Source organism: Hemicordylus capensis, chromosome 3, assembly GCF_027244095.1.
Source record: "Hemicordylus capensis ecotype Gifberg chromosome 3, rHemCap1.1.pri, whole genome shotgun sequence".
NCBI lineage: Eukaryota > Metazoa > Chordata > Lepidosauria > Squamata > Cordylidae > Hemicordylus > Hemicordylus capensis.
In genome coordinates, this window is record NC_069659.1 from 54,040,534 (window position 1) to 54,058,103 (window position 17,570).

Genomic DNA, 17,570 nt, shown 5'->3' on the forward strand with positions numbered 1-17,570 from the left:
TGCATTAAGCTATTACGGGACCCCAGTGTCTCATCTGTCACTCTGTGCCCATCCAAAGTGCTCAAAGGGGATTTAGCACTTAGTTGCTGGTCAGCAAGATTGAGCATGTTCCCTCTCCATGGAGGCTGCCCTGTTCTCTTCTGTTGGACACACAGTTTAATGCCATGTGTCTAAAGAGCCATAAGGGTTATGGCTGATAACTGTATTATTTTGTCCACAGATTCCTTTTAGGATTTCCACTTAGTCTGGTCTAGGTGCCAGCACAGACAGTGAGAAACCTGGACAAACTGCACCACCTCCATGCACAACTCCCATACCGTCCTTTCCATCCTGACTGATGAGAGCATTCACAGCAATTTTCACAAAGAGCAGAAGTAGACACCTGGATGGGAGCCAGGTCCTCCCTCCCCCCTAAAAGATTACTGGTGTGATTATGCTGATGCTAAGGATCACTACTATCACAGCACTGATCTAATGTAGGGAGAAAGCCAGTATTATGTAACAACTACAGTGTTTGGAGCAGATATAATATGCTCCAAAATATCTGCCAGATATTTTCCACAAAGGCCCAGGTTCCCATCCGTGCTTAGCCTCAAAGCCTATGGAGTGATCTTGAACCAGCCTAATCCCCTCTGCTATCACTATCTTTGGACACTGGGTGGATCGCTGGCCAGCTGGCCTGCTCCATGCCCATCAAAGGGACCACAGCCAAACTATGAGGGCTGCCTGCCAAGTGCCCACACTGCTTCTCCAGCCACAAGTGGTGGTGCCAAAAGAAGAGGGGCTGCTGTTCCTGCCCCCCGTATTGAGACCCCTTCTTCTTCCTGGACCTGGCCAATAACAGATTGCTGCATGGAACTGGAGCAACAGTGGCTAACATCCTCACAAAGTGCTTGTGGAAGGATGTTCTGCTAAGTCTGGTGCTTGTGTTGTACTATTGCAAACCTGCCTCCCTGTTTGTTTTAAAGGGTGCCCTTGCACCAGAGGGGCATAGTGTGATTCTGAAAATCTCCATTTTTTTTTTAGCACAACTATTCAGTGCTGTGCTAGTGCAACTGGACGGTTATGGTATGGAAACTGTTAGGATGTCAGCCTGTACTATTTCAACATCTCCAGAGGCCTAGTCTGATGTATGTATGTATGTATGGTTAAAAAGAATTCTATGGAGGAATAAAAATAGAACAAGAGATCTGCATAGAAGCCTTGAAGGGAAAAGCATTAGTTCCCATTCATATCAACATTTGTTCTGTATACATGCCACATATTTGTGATTGCTTTGCAAGGTTGCTGCCTCTTTATTTTTCATGAATACCTGCAGAATCCTGGTCCCATTACTGCAAAATTTTGAGGCTTCCTCCTACCTTCATTAAAGGCTCCCGTGGAAAATGTTTTATATCTTTATCCCACAATCCCTCCAAAGAACTCTTAGCCTCGCTGCTTTGGTAATTTTTATGTGTCGAGAGGGTGAGACTTTACTATCTGAAGGGGCCAAGGGTGCTGCAAGGAAACCATCTTCACCGAATCCCGGATTTGTAGGATTGCTCAGTAATAAGAGGCTTCCTGCATTTGTTCAGTCAGATCGTCTTTTATTTCACATCTGGAAATGAAACCTTTGTATTGGAAAGAAGCAGGTTTGGGGCCACTCCGCAAAACAACCCGTCTAACCTGTCCTAGAAAAGAGGAAATGGGGTGGAAGAGTCATCGTAGCAGCAAAGAAAGGACGCAGTACACCGGGAAAGCCAAAATGCCCTGCAAAATACAGCACAGCGTAGAGGCTCCCAGATACGCGGGGGGGAGGGAATAATACAGCAGAGAGAAGACGACAGCAATCACCCGATGCAGAAACACGCACCACGCAGAAGCCACTGCAGGCAGATAAGCGCAAAACCAGCAAGGCTTTCGCATCCTGGGGATGAGAAGCTAGATGCCTCTGATGAGGGGCGAGGCGCATCGCACCGCGAGGCCTGAGACCGCTGCTGCAGCGCCCAAAAAGGAAGTCCCCCCCCCATTTCTCTCGGAGTGGTTTCGTCCTCGCCACTCAAACCCGCCTCCAGCCGGAGAGCAATCAACGCCGACCAGATAGAGAAGAAAAAGGGCAGGTGGGCGACGCAAGCGTGTGGCTTCTGCTTTGGACGTCTTTAGTCACTGGGGAGGGGGGGAGTACTCTGCAATCGCCACTACCGTCAGGCGCTGGTGGCCCGGAAAGGAAGCTGGCGATTTGAGGCTCTTTTGATCTCCACGCTTTAGGGAACTTGGCACCTAAAAGGAGAGGATCGGGAGGGCTCAGCCGCGCCTTAACCCCTTCATCACCAGCTCTCTGCTTGTGAAGATTCAGTACTGACAGAAGGGCGCTCTGCATGTACTCAGAGGTACTCCGTTAGTATCATGGGTGGACCTCGAGGGTTTGTTTATTTTTAGGTCGACTTAAGCTCTGCGGGGCTGGCGTCAAGATTTGGAAACTAGTGTAGGCGTTTGTATGAGAAAGAGCTGGAGATCTAGCCCAGGAAGAGAGGCTAGGGGAGGAGGCGGGTCATTTGCAGTTTTGCAGTGTTAGGTATTGATTTGAAATGGTTCATCGTCGGTTTTGTTTTTTTTATGATTTATCTCTTGATTTCCATTTTTTAAACCCACATTTCATCTCTGAAAGGTAGTGATTTCTTCCCCGTGTTTGTGTCTGTTTTTCAAAGGTCAGAATTCATATAAAATAGTAGGTGCTGGAACGAATGGGAGAGGAGTTAACCGGTGAGCTTCATGGCTGAGTCGGGATTTGAACCCAGCCCTGAAGGCACAGACTTGTGATTCACCTTGTGGTGCAATGTATATGGTAGCGTCTTAGCCCTGAGTTTTCTCTCAGCGGTCTGTTTAAGGTTCCCTGATGTGCAAAGCATTTTTGTACACTTATTTGGATTTTATCCGAATAACAAGGCAGAGCCTGGAGGGGATTCCCAAATGTTTTAGGGCCAAACTACATGTTACATTAAAAATCCATTATTGAATATTCTGACCCTTCCTTTTTTGTTTTAAAGTGGGCTCTGAATTTGATGGGGACAGTGGTGCAGGGGAGGGGTGGCCTCCAAAGGCCTTTAGGTAAGGGGCGTAACTATAATAGGGCAAGGGGAGACAGTTGTCTGAGAGCCCACTGCCTTGGAGGGGGGGGCAGAAGCAAGTCACATGACTGACTCCCCCAGCCGAGCACCCAACCGGGCTTCCTTCAGTTGTATTCATCCTCCAAAATCGATGTGAGTGTTAAGACCTGGAACTACCAGAACAGCATGTCTTTCTTCTTTCTCTGGTACCATTGAATGACTTGTGTCATCCACAATTTACAAAACCTTAAAAAAAAATTAGGATGATGTGTGTGTGTGTGTGTGTGTGTGTGTATATATATATATATATATGTAGGATGGTGTGTGTGTGTGTGTGTGTGTGTGTGTGTATATGTATATATATATATATATATATGATGATAGGTAGATAGATATGGTAGATATAGACAAATAAATAAATTTTACTATGCTTTTTGTTACCACTATTCAGCCTCATTTAAGATTTCTTTACTTCATGAGCTGAACTTCAGTGAGGGGGGGGGGCATTTTAAAATATTGTCTCTGGGCCGACTCCAACCTTGCTACGCCCCTGCTTTAGGTCCAGGCTCCAAAATTTACTTAGATGCACCTCTGTGTGCGGTGGGGGGGCGGGGGGAGGCGGGGCTGTGCTATTTCCCACCCACTCCCACACAATCTAATGTTAATGTTTCTGAGAAAGAGAAAGAAATAAATGTAGGATGTAGGTTTTGGTTACAGACATTGTTTTTTGAGTGGCCTCAGGATAATACAAAAAGATGCTCCTAGAAGATCTCAAAGAAATAAGAACAGTAATCCTTCCATTATCTGGTTCAGCAGGGGCATAGCAATGTTGTAGTGGGCCCAGAGACAAGATTTTAAAATGTTCCCCGCCCCTCACGGAAGCTCAGCTCCTGAAGTAAAGAAATCTTAAATGAGGCTGAATAGTGGTAACAAAAAGCATAGTAATATAGCACACCTATGTGCCACAATAGAACATCATCCTAAATTATTTTTTTAAAGGTTTTGTAAATTGTGTACGATGCAAGTCATCAAATGGTACTAGAGAAAGTACTTGTGACTTGCCTCTGGGGGGGCCCAAGAGAGTGGGCCCCCAGACAACTGTCTCCCCTTGCCCCATTATAGTTGCGCCCCTGTGTTTCAGTTTCTTCTGCAACTAAATTTTGGCTAAGGAAGGCGCAGAGTCATGGCATTCAAAAGTCTCTTATTCAAGCGGCATCTCTTAATCGAAAGGCTCAAGGACAATCGGCCAATAAACAATTATTTTTCATTAAATATTTCTATCCTAGTTCATACCTTAGTGTTGAGTGCAGGCCAAGCCCTTGCTTAAATTATCCCTCTTATTTATTTATTATTTCTCTGTGTAAACCGCCCTGAGCCACTTTTGGAATGGCGGTATAGAAAATGAACAAAGAAAGCAAGCAAGCTCTGCAGGGTTAGTGCCAAGGCTTGGCTTGTGTGTGGTCACTGTAGAGGGAGAAAGCTTGGATCCCGCTGTGTGTATAAATTACTCTGCCAAGGGTATTTCCAGACAGATAAATGGTTTGTATGAGCTTCTGTGGACTTGTGCAAGGAACCACATGGGGAATTATAACGGGGTATCTATACCTAGCAATTCTTGTGGTAGTTTATTCCATTATTTTCCATCCACACCAAGGGTGGAGTGTTGTAGGATGGGAATCCCTTCTCTGTTCTTCCTAGTGAAGCTTAATTGTTTTTAGTTTAAATGAGCGCATCTGGCTTACCAAATTTCCCCCACTGCCTCTGCTGAGACTCCTGTGGAGTTTGGAATAGAAGAAACCATGTTTGAATGTGGTTGTCAGTGTCCCCTTGTTCTCTTAATAAACCAGTTTCTGAAATAGTGCCGAATTGCTCCTATCGGATTCTCTAAAATTGATTGACTGCCGTCCTATGCACTTTCATAGGAAGTAAGTCCCATTGAACTTGGTGAAAAGCATGCATCTGTTCTGCTATTGAGAGCACAACTTCCTCTTTGATTTTGTAATATTAAATTGCAGCATTTGCATTCTTTTCTTGAGGGCATGGAAGAGAATATAGTGCACATACTGTTTTTCTTTTGTGTGTGTGTGTGTGTATATGTGTATGTGTGTATATATATAAATATAATGAGAAGCAGAGGAGTAGGAGATGGATCACTTAGATGTTGACCTGAGTAGGCCTTCACTAAGGCGGCAGCTGCTGCTGTTACACTTGGTTTTCCTCTCCTCTTTCCCCAATGTTTTGGCTATAGGCTATCACTAACATGCTTATGATTGGCATGCATGCTGCACTTTGCCTACAGCACATTGTAAAGTTTTGAGGTTTGACTTTTGCCATTTAAATCCTTATGCGATTGTAACAAACTGGGAACAGTTTGCAACAGTTGCCCCTTTGAGAAAGTTAATTAGAGTTATCCTGGTTGAGATGAGCAACAGCCATTCGGGGGCATGGGGGGAGAAGACATCTTTCCTTCAAGGCAATAGAAGAGCATAATTCAAACAAAGCCTATAAAAATGAAGAAAATACTAACGGGGCCAAAATATTCAAAGGGAGATAAACTGGCCTCAGTTTAAAAAAAAAAAAAAAAGGTGGTGGTGGTGGACTGCACAAGGCAAGGACCGGAAGAAAAGAGCACTCAGTAATGAAAGTGCTCTTTCACTCACTACTCTACAGGTTGCACCGTGGTCCATAAGAACAGCCCTGCTGGATCAGGCCCAAGGATGCCCATCTAGTCCAGCATTCTGTTTCACACTGTGGCCCACCAGATGCCGCTGGAAGCCTACAGGCAGGAGTTGAGGTTTTTCTTCCCAATGTGCATCACTTTACACTTGCCGAAACTGAACTGCATTTGCCATTTTGTTGCCTGCTCACCCAGTTTGGAGAGATCATTTTGGAGCTCCTCACAGTCTGTTCTGGATTTCACCACCCGGAAGAGTTTGGTATCATCTGCAAATTTGGCCACCTCGCTGGCCACCATACCTTTCTCTCCTTGCACAAGTTTTTCCCTTTCTGTGATCAAGTTAGAATAAATGTAGTAATGAAAAGACACTGGCAGGCAGATTACACAAGGAAGCTACAAAATGTGCAAAAATCTGGACCACACACAAAATCACATGTAAGAACTGGTGATCAGGTTGGAATAAGCCACCATCTGGAAAGACCCCAGGTGGGCGGGGAAGGGAGGCAGGGCTGTTGTCTGAGCATGGAATCTAATTTTTGGATGAAAACTTTCAAAAGAAGTTTAGACGTTCAGCAAGCAGCATGAACAACCAGTGGTTTCCCAGATGCAGAAAAGACACTATGTCATGAACCTTGAGTCTGACCTTGCGGGGGAACGCAGACTTGCAGGACAAAGAAGGGTTCTAGGAATCTCCATTTCCAGAGGCGTTTGAGGGATCTTTGCCACCAGGACGGCTAGTATCCTCTGAGCCTCTCAACACACCTTTACCATATCCTCTGATTCAGAGGATGAGGCAAGGGCTCCACCAGCAGTTCCCCAGCTCCATCGCAGCCACCACCTGGAGAATAAGGCACTGGCCCTTTAAATCTTGACCTTTCCAGGCTTGGGTGGGACACTATACTCTTGTGCTGACATGCTCTGAAATCCTTTCCCCCTGCATGTGCTTACAGTGTCTGACTGAAGAGACAAACGTTGTACATAAGGAGAAATCTTCTCCATGATAAGCAATGCTGGGATGCCAGTGTTCCACCACATGGGGAAGAATCTCTTTTCATGTACGCATTTGTCACTTCTGAAGAATGCTGTAAGTGGGGAGGGCACGATTTCAATCATGGGGTGGGGCTTTCAAGTGCACTTTGGAGGACGCTGTACTCAGGGCTGGCTTAGGGCAGTGGCCAGAGTGGCACTGGCCAAGGGTGTGAGATTTAAGGAGTGCTGGTCACAGTGGTATAGTCCCACTACTGTTGGGTCACCATCACCCATCCCGTACCTCCTGCATAGAGCACCTCCCTCAGCCTGGCATGCACCTCAGCCCCGCCCCCAGCAAGCCAGTGCTCCCTGCTAGCTGCCCAGGGCTCAGCCGCGTCCGGGGCTCAGATGGCCTTTGCACACGTATAGAGGCCATCAGACGAAATGGAGCGGAAGAGACATAGGCAGGACAGTATGGAGTTAGATCCAAAGTACCGTGTCTGAGGCTATTTCCATGATCACCCAAAAGCTGGCTAAGGGAGCCCAGCCCGCTTGTGGGTGATTGTGTTCTGCAACTAGCCACAATAAATCTGCTTTCCCTGAAACAAGGTTAATGGAGCGATGGCTCACTTAACCATGTTGTGCTCTGTGTCACCGTGACACACAGCGACACAAGAGTAGTCCCTCGACCGGGAGGCTGCAAGCAGCCTCCTGGGCTCAGGAGCCTTTCCAGGATGCACTGCGTGCTTGCACCAGGGCATCCTGGGACTTCAGGGGTCACACAGCCCCTGATCCCTGCAGGCTCCGTGATGGTGGCTCATCTGGCCACCCAGGGCTCCACCGCCGATTTATGTAAGTTCTTAAATCCCCGGCATGGTTACAATTATACATTTTAATGTATTTAGCAATAGCAATAGCACTTGCATTTATATACCGCTCTATAGCCAGAGCTCTCTAAGCGGTTTACAATGATTTTAGCATATTGCCCCCAACATTCTGGGTACTCATTTTACCGACCTCAGAAGGATGGAAGGCTGAGTCAACCTTGAGCCCCTGGTCAGGATCGAACTTGTAAGCTTCTGGTTACAGGGCGGCAGTTTTACCACTGCGCCACCAGGGGCTCATATTAATATTATGATCATATAATCATATTAATCATATTAATATTATTAAATAATATTAATATTATTTAATAATAATCATATTAATATTAAATAATATTATAATATTATTTAATAATAATCATATTAATAATAATCATAATCATATTAATATTATTAAATATTAATGTATTTAAATTTTTTTCCTTTAGTATCTCCCATTTATTACTTTTATTTATTGTCTTACACTTCTTCTCAAATCATAATTAGTAAACTTAATTATTTCTCTTTTGCCTTCTGTTTGAATTGTTCTGAAGTGGAGTTATATCGCAAGGATCTATAAACAAAATTTTATTCTCAGGCAATTTAAATGAAGTACAGTGGCCCACATGTTGTGCAGCATAAGACAGGCAGTGTTGATCCACATGCAATCCAGTGGGCTCATAGTGATGCGCATGTGCAAGAGTGCAAAATGCTTCAAGTAGCGCACTTGCACTCCCAAAGCACCAGTAAGATCTAAAACGCATCGCCAGCAGTTAAGCAATATCTTTCCAATCTGAGTGTGCGCTCTCTCTCTGTTTTACTTGAAGTATTTGCACTCCTTTGCAAGAGCAAACGGTCACCAGCTTTTCATTACAAACGTGCACCAGCATGAGCAGATCAGCACCACCCATGTTATAATGCTAAACTTGTGGACCAGTGACCAGAAAACTACAAAACCCTAGATAAGCAGGGCGTAGGAAAATATTCTTCTCCCTTTGTGCTAGAAAGAATGAAGAAAATGCATCCTCCTACAGAGGGTTACATAATAATTACAGAGAAGACATGGTTAGCTCTTGTTTTTTTAAATCTACAGCTTATTTTCTTTGTCACAACTCTTCTTCTTCTTTTTAAATAACATCTTAAGTTTTGCTGCATGGAGAATAAATGGGAATGATTCAAACCTATTTGCAGAAACTGAAAGAAGACTGAAGTTAATGGAAGCAGCAGGCTGTGAACAATCATTCCATACAAATGTTTTCTGTCTCGTAATGTAAAACTCCTCTGAACCTTATGATTATGAAGTCTATCCCAAGTAAGTCTCTGTATTAATTTCTTTAATTCACTTTCATTTCCATGCTTTTAAAAAGAAATTCCATAAGTGCTCTGTCTTGCAATGACTGAATCTTATGAAAAGGGTCCAGCTAGCAATATGTGTTACTGTATATGTAAAGATGCATTGCTGTCAGAAAAGAAGGGAGAGGGAAAGGATAATCCAATTTAATCTCAGATGTTTTCAAAATTAAATGTAAGAGACTGTGAATCAGAATCATCCTGTTCTCATTAGATAAGAAGCAGCCTATTGCAGAAGCACACCGGAAGTGTATGTTGCCTGCAAGGTCTGCCATTCATTAGCTGAGCTGTTTTGATAGTATGAAAATGCTCAGTCTAACTACAAAAGGTGAAACCATCAGCAAGTAGAATATTGATGAACCTCGGCTTCCAAGTGGGAAGGTTCCGTTGGGGGCGGGGACACATCTTCACACAAGACCTAGGGACAATAAGCTGTCAGCAAGAAAGAGGAGGCGAGACAAGAATGCTATGCTGAGCAGTGAGAAAATGCTGGGAAGAAGGCCAGGAAAGGGCGCGGAGGAGTGAAGGTCTTCTGACAGAGGTCAGGATGGGAGGATGTCTGAGACAATGATAGATGGGAGAGGCATTAGGATAAAAGGGTCTTCTAATAATTCTGTCCATATACTGGAAATGTCTTTCGGACCCTGGCTTTCTCTCCCATGGACAAAGGCACCTTAGGATGCAATGGAGATGCCCTAATCTGATTGTGCTCTCATGAATAGTTTAGTCAGACAATTTCAACCCAGGTCACTGAATGTATTTCCCTTAGAACTGGATCAATTTACTGGCTCTTCAGTGTAACATTTATTTTACATTTACTTTTAGCTAAGCCAGTAGTAAAATAAAGTTGCAAGGCTATTTGTAATCTAGCATATACGAATACGAATGTTTACCGCTTTCCAACAAAAGTTCCCAAAGCCGTTTACATAAATATAAATAATTAAATAAAAGGGCACCCTGTCCCCAAAGGGCTCATAATCTAAAAAAGAAACATAAGATAGACAACATGAACAGCCCCTAGAAGAGGGATGCTGTGCTGGGGGTGGATAAGGCCAATTGCTCTCCCCCTGGTAAATAAAGAAAATCACCTCTTTTAAAAGGTGCCTCTTTGCTCAGTTAGTAGGGCAAAAAAAGCAAAGTTATGCTTTTTGTATTGGAGCAAATGGAATTCTGTCACAGCTGAGAAATAAGATTTTTCACCTCACAATGCTTTTCTTGAATTCCATTGTCCATGGAATTCCAGTGGAATTCCATTCCAAAATCTTTTTGTTGCATCATTTTGATATGCATCATTAGATGCATATACACCAACAAAAAGATTTGGGTGATGACAGCCAAATCTTTTTCTCCATGTCAACATCAGGAGAAGGCATAAACTCCCTAAATGCCTGCCTGGAGGCAGTGATGGGCTGGATGAGAGGTAACAGGCTGAGGCTAAATCCAGATAAGACGGAGGTACTTATTGTGCGGGGTCGGAACTCGGGAGATGATTTTGATCTGCTAGTTCTGGATGGGGTCACCCTTCCCCAGAAGGAACAGGTATGCAGTCTGAGGGTGCTTCTGGACACAAAACTCTCGCTGGTGTCCCAGGCTGAGGCAGTAGCCAGAGGTGCCTTTTATCAGCTTCAGTTGATACGCCAGCTGCGTCCGTTTCTTGACATAATGACCTCAGAACAGTAGTACATCTGCTGGTCATCTCCAGACTTGATTACTGCAGTGCGCTCTATGCAGGGCTGCCTTTGTATGTAGTCCGGAAACTGCAGTTAGTCCAGAATGCAGCAGCCAGGTTGGTCTCTGGGTCATCTCGGAGAGACCATATCACTCCCATCTTAAAAGATTTACACTAGCTGCTTATAAGTTTCCAGGCAAAGTACAAGGTTTGGGTTATAACCTATAAAGCCCTAAACAGCTTGGGCCCTGGGTACTTAAGAGAACGTCTTCTTTGCTATGAACCACACTGCCCATTGAGATAATCTGGAGAGGTCCGTCTGCAGTTGCCACCAGCTCTTCTGGTGGATGCTCGGGGACGGGCCTTCTCCATTGCGGCCCCGAAGCTTTGGAACACACTTCCTGTTGAAATAAGAGCCTCCCTATCTCTTACAACTTTTAAAAAACAGTCAAGACGCATTTGTTCACCCAGGCTTTTAATTAGATATTGTTTTAATTGTGTTTTAATAGTTTTAATGTTTTAAATTTTAATTGTTGAAATGTTTTAATCTTTTTATTGGTTGTTTTTATTGTTTTGTTGTAAACCGCCCAGAGAACTTGCATTTTTGGCAGTATAAAAATGTGTTAAATAAAATAATAAAATGAATAATGTTCCTGAATCTCAAATGCTAAACCCATTTAATTTTTCACTGCACTTTAAGGGATAATCTGGCAATCTTAAATATATTCGTAGGAAGAGGCAATGCAGCAGAAGCCTCCTGATGAAATCTCTGGTGTGATACTGAGCAACGATGACATTGGTGCCAGTGGAATATGGGCAACATGGCAGCATCTTACATGGGTGAGAAAGAGACGAAGGGATCATGTGGCCCAATTACTGCAAACTACATATTTTGTGCTGGGTTCTGGCAGTGCTGGCTATTCTCGCTTTAGTCCACAACTTTTATCAGTTAGAGGTGAGTTATTCAATTCTCTGTTAAGGAACATCTTTCTCTGTCCCGCATGTTAGATTATTGAAGTGGTTTATTTATTATTTATTATTTATTTATTCGATTTCTATACCACCCATCCAAATATGGCTCAGGGCAGTTTACAGAGAGAAATAATAAATCAATCAGATGGATCCCTGTCCCCAAAGGGCTCACAGTCTAAAAAGAAAACATTAGATAGACACCAGCAACAGTCACTGGAGGTACTGTGCTGGGAGTGGATAGGGCCAGTTACTCTCCCCCTGCTAAATAAAGAGAATCACCACGTTAAAAGGTGCCTCTTTGCCAAGTTGCGGTGACTGCGTATGCATTACTCCAGGACTCAACAATTCCAAAGCGCTTGTCATGACAGAATCCTATTTTGGATTGTGATTCCTAGTTCAGTGTGGAGGGTGAGGTTGGACCCAAATGTATGCCATTGTTCCTGTGAGTCCGGTCTGGAAAACGGGTAAGATAGTATACAGGTTCCAAATGGAAGAGAGGAGAATATTTAAATTTGCATGTGTGATGGGTCTAGTTGTGCATAATTGCTTAAATGTCAGATATGCCTCTGCTGTGTGTTTTCAGCCTTCACATATACAAGGGAGGACTGTTTCTTCATAGCTTGCTTGGAAACTCCCCAGAGACAGCTCTCCCTGGAAGAACAGTGCCATTTTGAGTCCTGTTTTTCTGGGGAGAGCTGGTCTGCCAATTTAGTCGGTGGGTAGACCAGCCCTCTGCCCTGGAGAGTGTGTTAGCCCACCTTAGAGGACTGGCCTACTCACTGACCACATTTGGTAGACCACCGGGGAAAATACTTTACTCGCTCAAATTTGTGGTCGATTTGTCAAAACAGTCAGCAAAGCCAGCTTTTTCAACAAATCAATTCAAGGATTTTGTGATTCAAGCTCTAATCAGATCACAGAATCTGATTTGTGCACATCTCTAATATCTATCCCACCTTTCATAAAAACTTACGGTGGTTTACAAAAATTAAAATTTAACACTGAAATCCATAAAAGTCTCATTAAAATGACACTAAAATCAAATTAAAAATCACTACCATAGCGATACACACAGAACAATAACCATAAAATGCAGAGATAGAGTTGTGAAGTTTTGCACCAGTGCAGGGAACATCACGGAGGTGAATCACAAGTGGAGATACTCATGCAGTGAGTTCTACTGAACAATACAGGGAGGGGTCAGAAACTCCTGGTGTCTAGAATGGCTTTGATTCCAAATATGTAAGGGCAGCTGTAGTTACATGGTGAATAGCATACCTCTTATGCTTTCATGCACCCTTTATTAACATACATGTTCTGCAACTGAGTTTTACCATTAAAAATTCATGGATTAGGCTTTGGTAAGACTTGACCCAAACTAAGCAAGCACTGCTTGTTCTTCATGATTGTATCTGAAGAGGGTCCCTAAGAAAGGAAACCACAGAAGCATCTGGAATTCCATCTACTGCCAGCATATCCTTTGGTTTGACTGCGAACTGATCCCATTTATAGGTGGAGTAGTCAGTGGCACTGCTCCAGAAAGGTGGATTATGTCTTGCATTCTAAGCTTGTCAGGGTCTTCTTTTTCTCCTTTGCCTATGCAAAACATTACCATTATATGGTGATGTGATTTACCCTGTTGTTCTGCTTTGGACTTCTGTTAATATAACCGCCAGCTGATGTATTTTTCATTCCTCATCTACAGAGAAACCTTGATCTTCCAGATTAATTGGTGGGAAGGTCAGTCTGGATTAAGCAGTTGTCTAGAAAATTGAGACAAAAGGCACATGGTCACAAGATTTGCTAAAATCTTGTGCTTTTACAACGCTTTGGAGACGCGGAGGGCAATGGACAACAAAAAGAAGGCAGGGAAGGCAGGTGGTGGTGGGAGGCAGGGATGAACCTACCTTCCCTCCCCAGATGACCAACAGCGTCCCCTTCGGCATGCAGTTGTGCTCCCACACAATCCGTGTTGCTCAGAGAAACCTCTAGGAAGCTGTCCCACCTTCCAGGAATCCCAAAATGCACTGCGCAAGCAGCATGGTGCATTGGGGGAATTCCCCTGACTCTGTGTGTGCTAGGGCTGCATGCAGCCTGAGTGCACACATGACCCCGGTGTCAGGGTTAAGTGTGCACTTATGCCATTAACCTGGCTACAAGCCTGTTAGGCAAGGCAATGCAGCAGCACTCTGCACAAGCCCGGCCCAGACTGGGCTGCCCTAGCCTGGGTCAGGCTGCCCGTGAGAATAGCCTCAAAATGTTCTTTGGGACATAGAAAGTGATCTTTCTGCACAAGGTTGAACAACATATTCCCAGGATAGCAGTCAAAAGCAGAATGAAGCAAATAGGCTGAATGTCCAGTTCTGCAAACGCTGTTGGGGGAAATCCAGAATATTGGGATCCAAAAAATCAAGGTTTCTCTGTATTTCATGTAAAATCTTTTCTTAGAAATTGTTACATGGTTCCACAGCAATCACGTGTGTAAACCTTATCAAATAGTGTTACTGATAAACTTTCTGATGCATAGTGATAAATATATGTATTGGGAACAAGATAAATAAACAATAATCTACAATAAAATAATGTTTCTTTTCCATCTGTATGATGTGGTTTCATTATAAATAGGCCTATTTCAAATAGCTTCCTCCTTTTCAGAATCTGGATGACGCACGCTTAAAGTGGTTGATAGAAGATGATGACCAGCAGTCTCCATCACAGGTGACTAAAATACCCAGAAAACTGTTCTGTGGCTATGAGCACCAAGCTTTGTCCAAGAGAGAACAATGGGAAGAAGAGTCCTTATTTGCTGCTATAGAGTGGCCCACACCTCCAGCAGACAAAATCCCATTTGTGAGGAGCACTGACTCTTCCCACAGCAACTTTGTGATACTGAATACACACTCACATTTCAAGGTTGGTGATCAGCTGGAGGTGTTAGTCCATGTGAAGGATTATGAAGGGAAACCAAAGCAATATGGTGGAGATTACCTTCAAACAAGAATCCACTCTGCTCATCTGAAAGCTGGAGCCATTGGAAGAGTTGTAGATTACCAGAATGGATCTTACAGAGCCTTTTTTACTTTGCTTTGGCCAGGGGAGGTTATAGTATCTGTCTCCTTGGTCCACCCTAGTGAAGGGGTTCAAATCCTTCAACGTTTACGAGAAGAGAGACCAGACAGGGTCTTCTTTAAAAGCCTATTCAAATCAGGGAGGATTTCAGAAACAACTGTGTGCAATGTGTGTTTGCCTGGAAATATGCCAGTCTGTAACTTTACAGATCTTTACACTGGCGAGCCATGGTTTTGCTACAAGCCAAGAAAACTCTCCTGTGCCACCAGGATCAACCATTACAAAGGGGGCTATGAGAAGGGCCTTTTAACCTCAGAGGAGAGACGTTTTTTCCAAAGGTACGTATTGTCTCTGCTGCTCATTCTGTGTTGGTCAGCTTAGTTTTAAGTCAGCTCTCTTTGATATGTCCATGTTCTTGAAATTGCTTGTATGAAAGGTCGAGGGCCAAACTACATGATTGGTGGTTCTTCTTTTAAACTTTAACAACATCCATGGGAAGGGGAAGTTCCTTGGAATGCAGACAAAGTGTATTTAACTCTTTCACACTGTGCCTTTCACACTGTGCCTAGTCTTGAAGGAACAGCTATTTGCCTTGGGAGGGATGCTTCCATTACTGCCAATGAAACTATTCCTCCTAATGTAAATGGTAGCTTCAGGGGCATGATCTTCATCGGGACTACAGATGAAGTAGTCATCTGTATGAAAGGGTTGAATAACTCCTCCTCATCTACTGCAGTCCCAGTCCTGATTGACTCTCCTATGACTGCTATATAAGTAAAATAACCACCTGAAAATGCAGCGCAAAACTATCATTATGACCTGTAGTTTTGTTATAAGAAAGGCCAATTCAGCACCAGAACCCTGGTCTACAGTCTTCATGGACAGCTTATCTTTTCTGTTGCTGCTATTGTAGCATATATGCATTATCACAGGTGGCACACCACAGTAATAAATACATTAGCAGAGGAAAATTAATGATACCATGGTGAAGTCCTCTTTTGATTGTGGGGTATCTTAATATAAATTGAGTATAGAGATTCCCCAGCAATGATTAGTGCAGGCATGCAACATCCTCAGTCTTCCCAGTTGCCTTCAACTTCCAAGTATGTACAAATCAGAGTTCAAATATGCTCTCTCCTTCCTCCAGTCCCCCTCCCCTCTTCCCCATTCCTCATGCTTCAAATCATGAGACTTTAAAGAACATTGGGCAGCCAGCATCCCTAGGAACATAGGAAGCTGCCTTATACCAAGTCAGACCATTGGTCCATCTAGTTCAGTACTGTGCACACTGACTAGCAGCAACTCTCCAAGGTTTCAGGCACAAATCTCTTTCCCAGCCCTACATGGAAATGTCAGGGACTGAACCTGAGACCTTTTGCATGCAACACAGATGCTCTACCTCTGAGCTGTGGCCCCATGCACACTAAATTACTCCTTAGTCCTGTTGAAATTAGGTAGTGCTGTAGAGAGGAACTCCCTGAGTACTACTAGTTCTTTGCAGGCAAAATCTTTTGTTCTTTGCAGACAAAATCTCCTGTATTTGGGCGGACATGGACTCCACTATTTCTGCATGGTGGATGAAGGAGGTGTCCAGCAATCTCTCTTGCAGTATTAGATTGGATCAGTTTCAATCTGTGATGCCCAAGGACCTGGACATGCTGCTTGGAGTGGTGTGACCTACCACATGTTCTCTGGATCCTTGCCCAACTTGGCTGCTTCTATCTAGCAGGGAGATTGTAGGAGGTGGCCTAGTTAATATCATAAATGCATCACTGAGGGAAGGTAGGGTGCCTTCTTGTCTGAAGGAGGCAATGGTTAGACGACTTCTTAAGAAGCCTCCCAGGACCTCTTAGCGATGCATAGTTATAGGCCAGTCTCCAATCTCCCTTGGTTGGGCAAGGTGATTGAGAGGGTGGTAGTTGACCAGCTCCAGACAGTCTTGGAGGAAGCTGATTATCTAGACCCATTTCAGACTGGTCTTAGAGCTGGCTATGGGGTTGAGACAGCCTTGGTCGGCCTGATGGATGACCTCTACCGGGGAATTGACAGAGGGAGTGTGACTCTGCTGGTTCTTCTGGATCTCTCTCCCCAAGTGTCTTTAAGGTTTTTCTCCATAGGGAAGAATGGAGGTTTCAGCAGCCCCATAACTGCACTTGGGAGGTGCTGGGGTGGTCCAAAGCGAGTGGTGGTGTAGTGCACAGAGGGTGCCAACCACCCCCATGGATTGTCAACCCATGTCGTACTGGGTTTTGTTGTTTCTGAGGTGTTCTGTGTGTTGATTCTCTGGTAGCATATGAGATTTTCAATGACGAACCATGAATCCACTCTCATTTGCTAACCTTAAAGACACGTAAACTTCAAAAATCACTTAAAAATCAGCCCCTTGCCCAATTCCTTTCAAATAATTCTGGTAGCTTCCTTGCCCCCCTTGGACACTACCGCCCACCACACTCTGCTCTAGGCCACCCCTTTGCTCCTGACATGAAGCTATACATTTGCTGTAATCCTCGTTATCTCCTATGAGGAATTCAAAAATACTTTAAAAATTCACCAATAATCAGAGGAGTGTCCGATTGCCTTGGGGTTTTGTGGATGGTAGGCACCCCTGGGTTCCTACCACCCACCCCACTTTTGTGCCCCTAGGTGCTCCACAATAGGGGATAATGGGCTGGTTCTGGTCCCATTATACCCTATGCGAAAAATAATTTAAAACATTTCAAATATTCATAGAAAATTGTAGGAGTATCCAATTGCTTCAGGGTTTGGGTGGTTGTTGGCACCCATGGGTGCTCCACAATAAGGAATAATGGGTTGGTTCAAGTCCCATTATACCCTATGAGAAAAAATAAAAATAACATTCAAAAATTCATAAAAAATTGTACGAGTGTCCGATTGCTTTGGGGTTTGGTTGGTAG

At 44.0% G+C, this 17,570-nt stretch overlaps 1 protein-coding gene across 10 annotated transcripts in view; it reads left to right on the forward strand.

The window, feature by feature from the left end:
* Positions 1 to 1,817: 1,817 nt before the first annotated feature.
* The window catches only part of NXPE3 (neurexophilin and PC-esterase domain family member 3), a 30,927-nt gene continuing 15,174 nt past the window's right edge, over positions 1,818 to 17,570 (forward strand). The window contains exons 1-4 of one of the 10 annotated variants that reach the window (XM_053312658.1): positions 1,818 to 2,099; positions 8,787 to 8,907; positions 11,315 to 11,569; positions 14,242 to 14,993. In XM_053312658.1, the coding sequence (XP_053168633.1) occupies positions 11,477 to 11,569; positions 14,242 to 14,993 (845 nt within the window). In that variant the 5' untranslated portion in view covers positions 1,818 to 2,099; positions 8,787 to 8,907; positions 11,315 to 11,476. The other 9 variants (XM_053312655.1, XM_053312657.1, XM_053312651.1 and 6 more) reach the window with 9 other exon arrangements.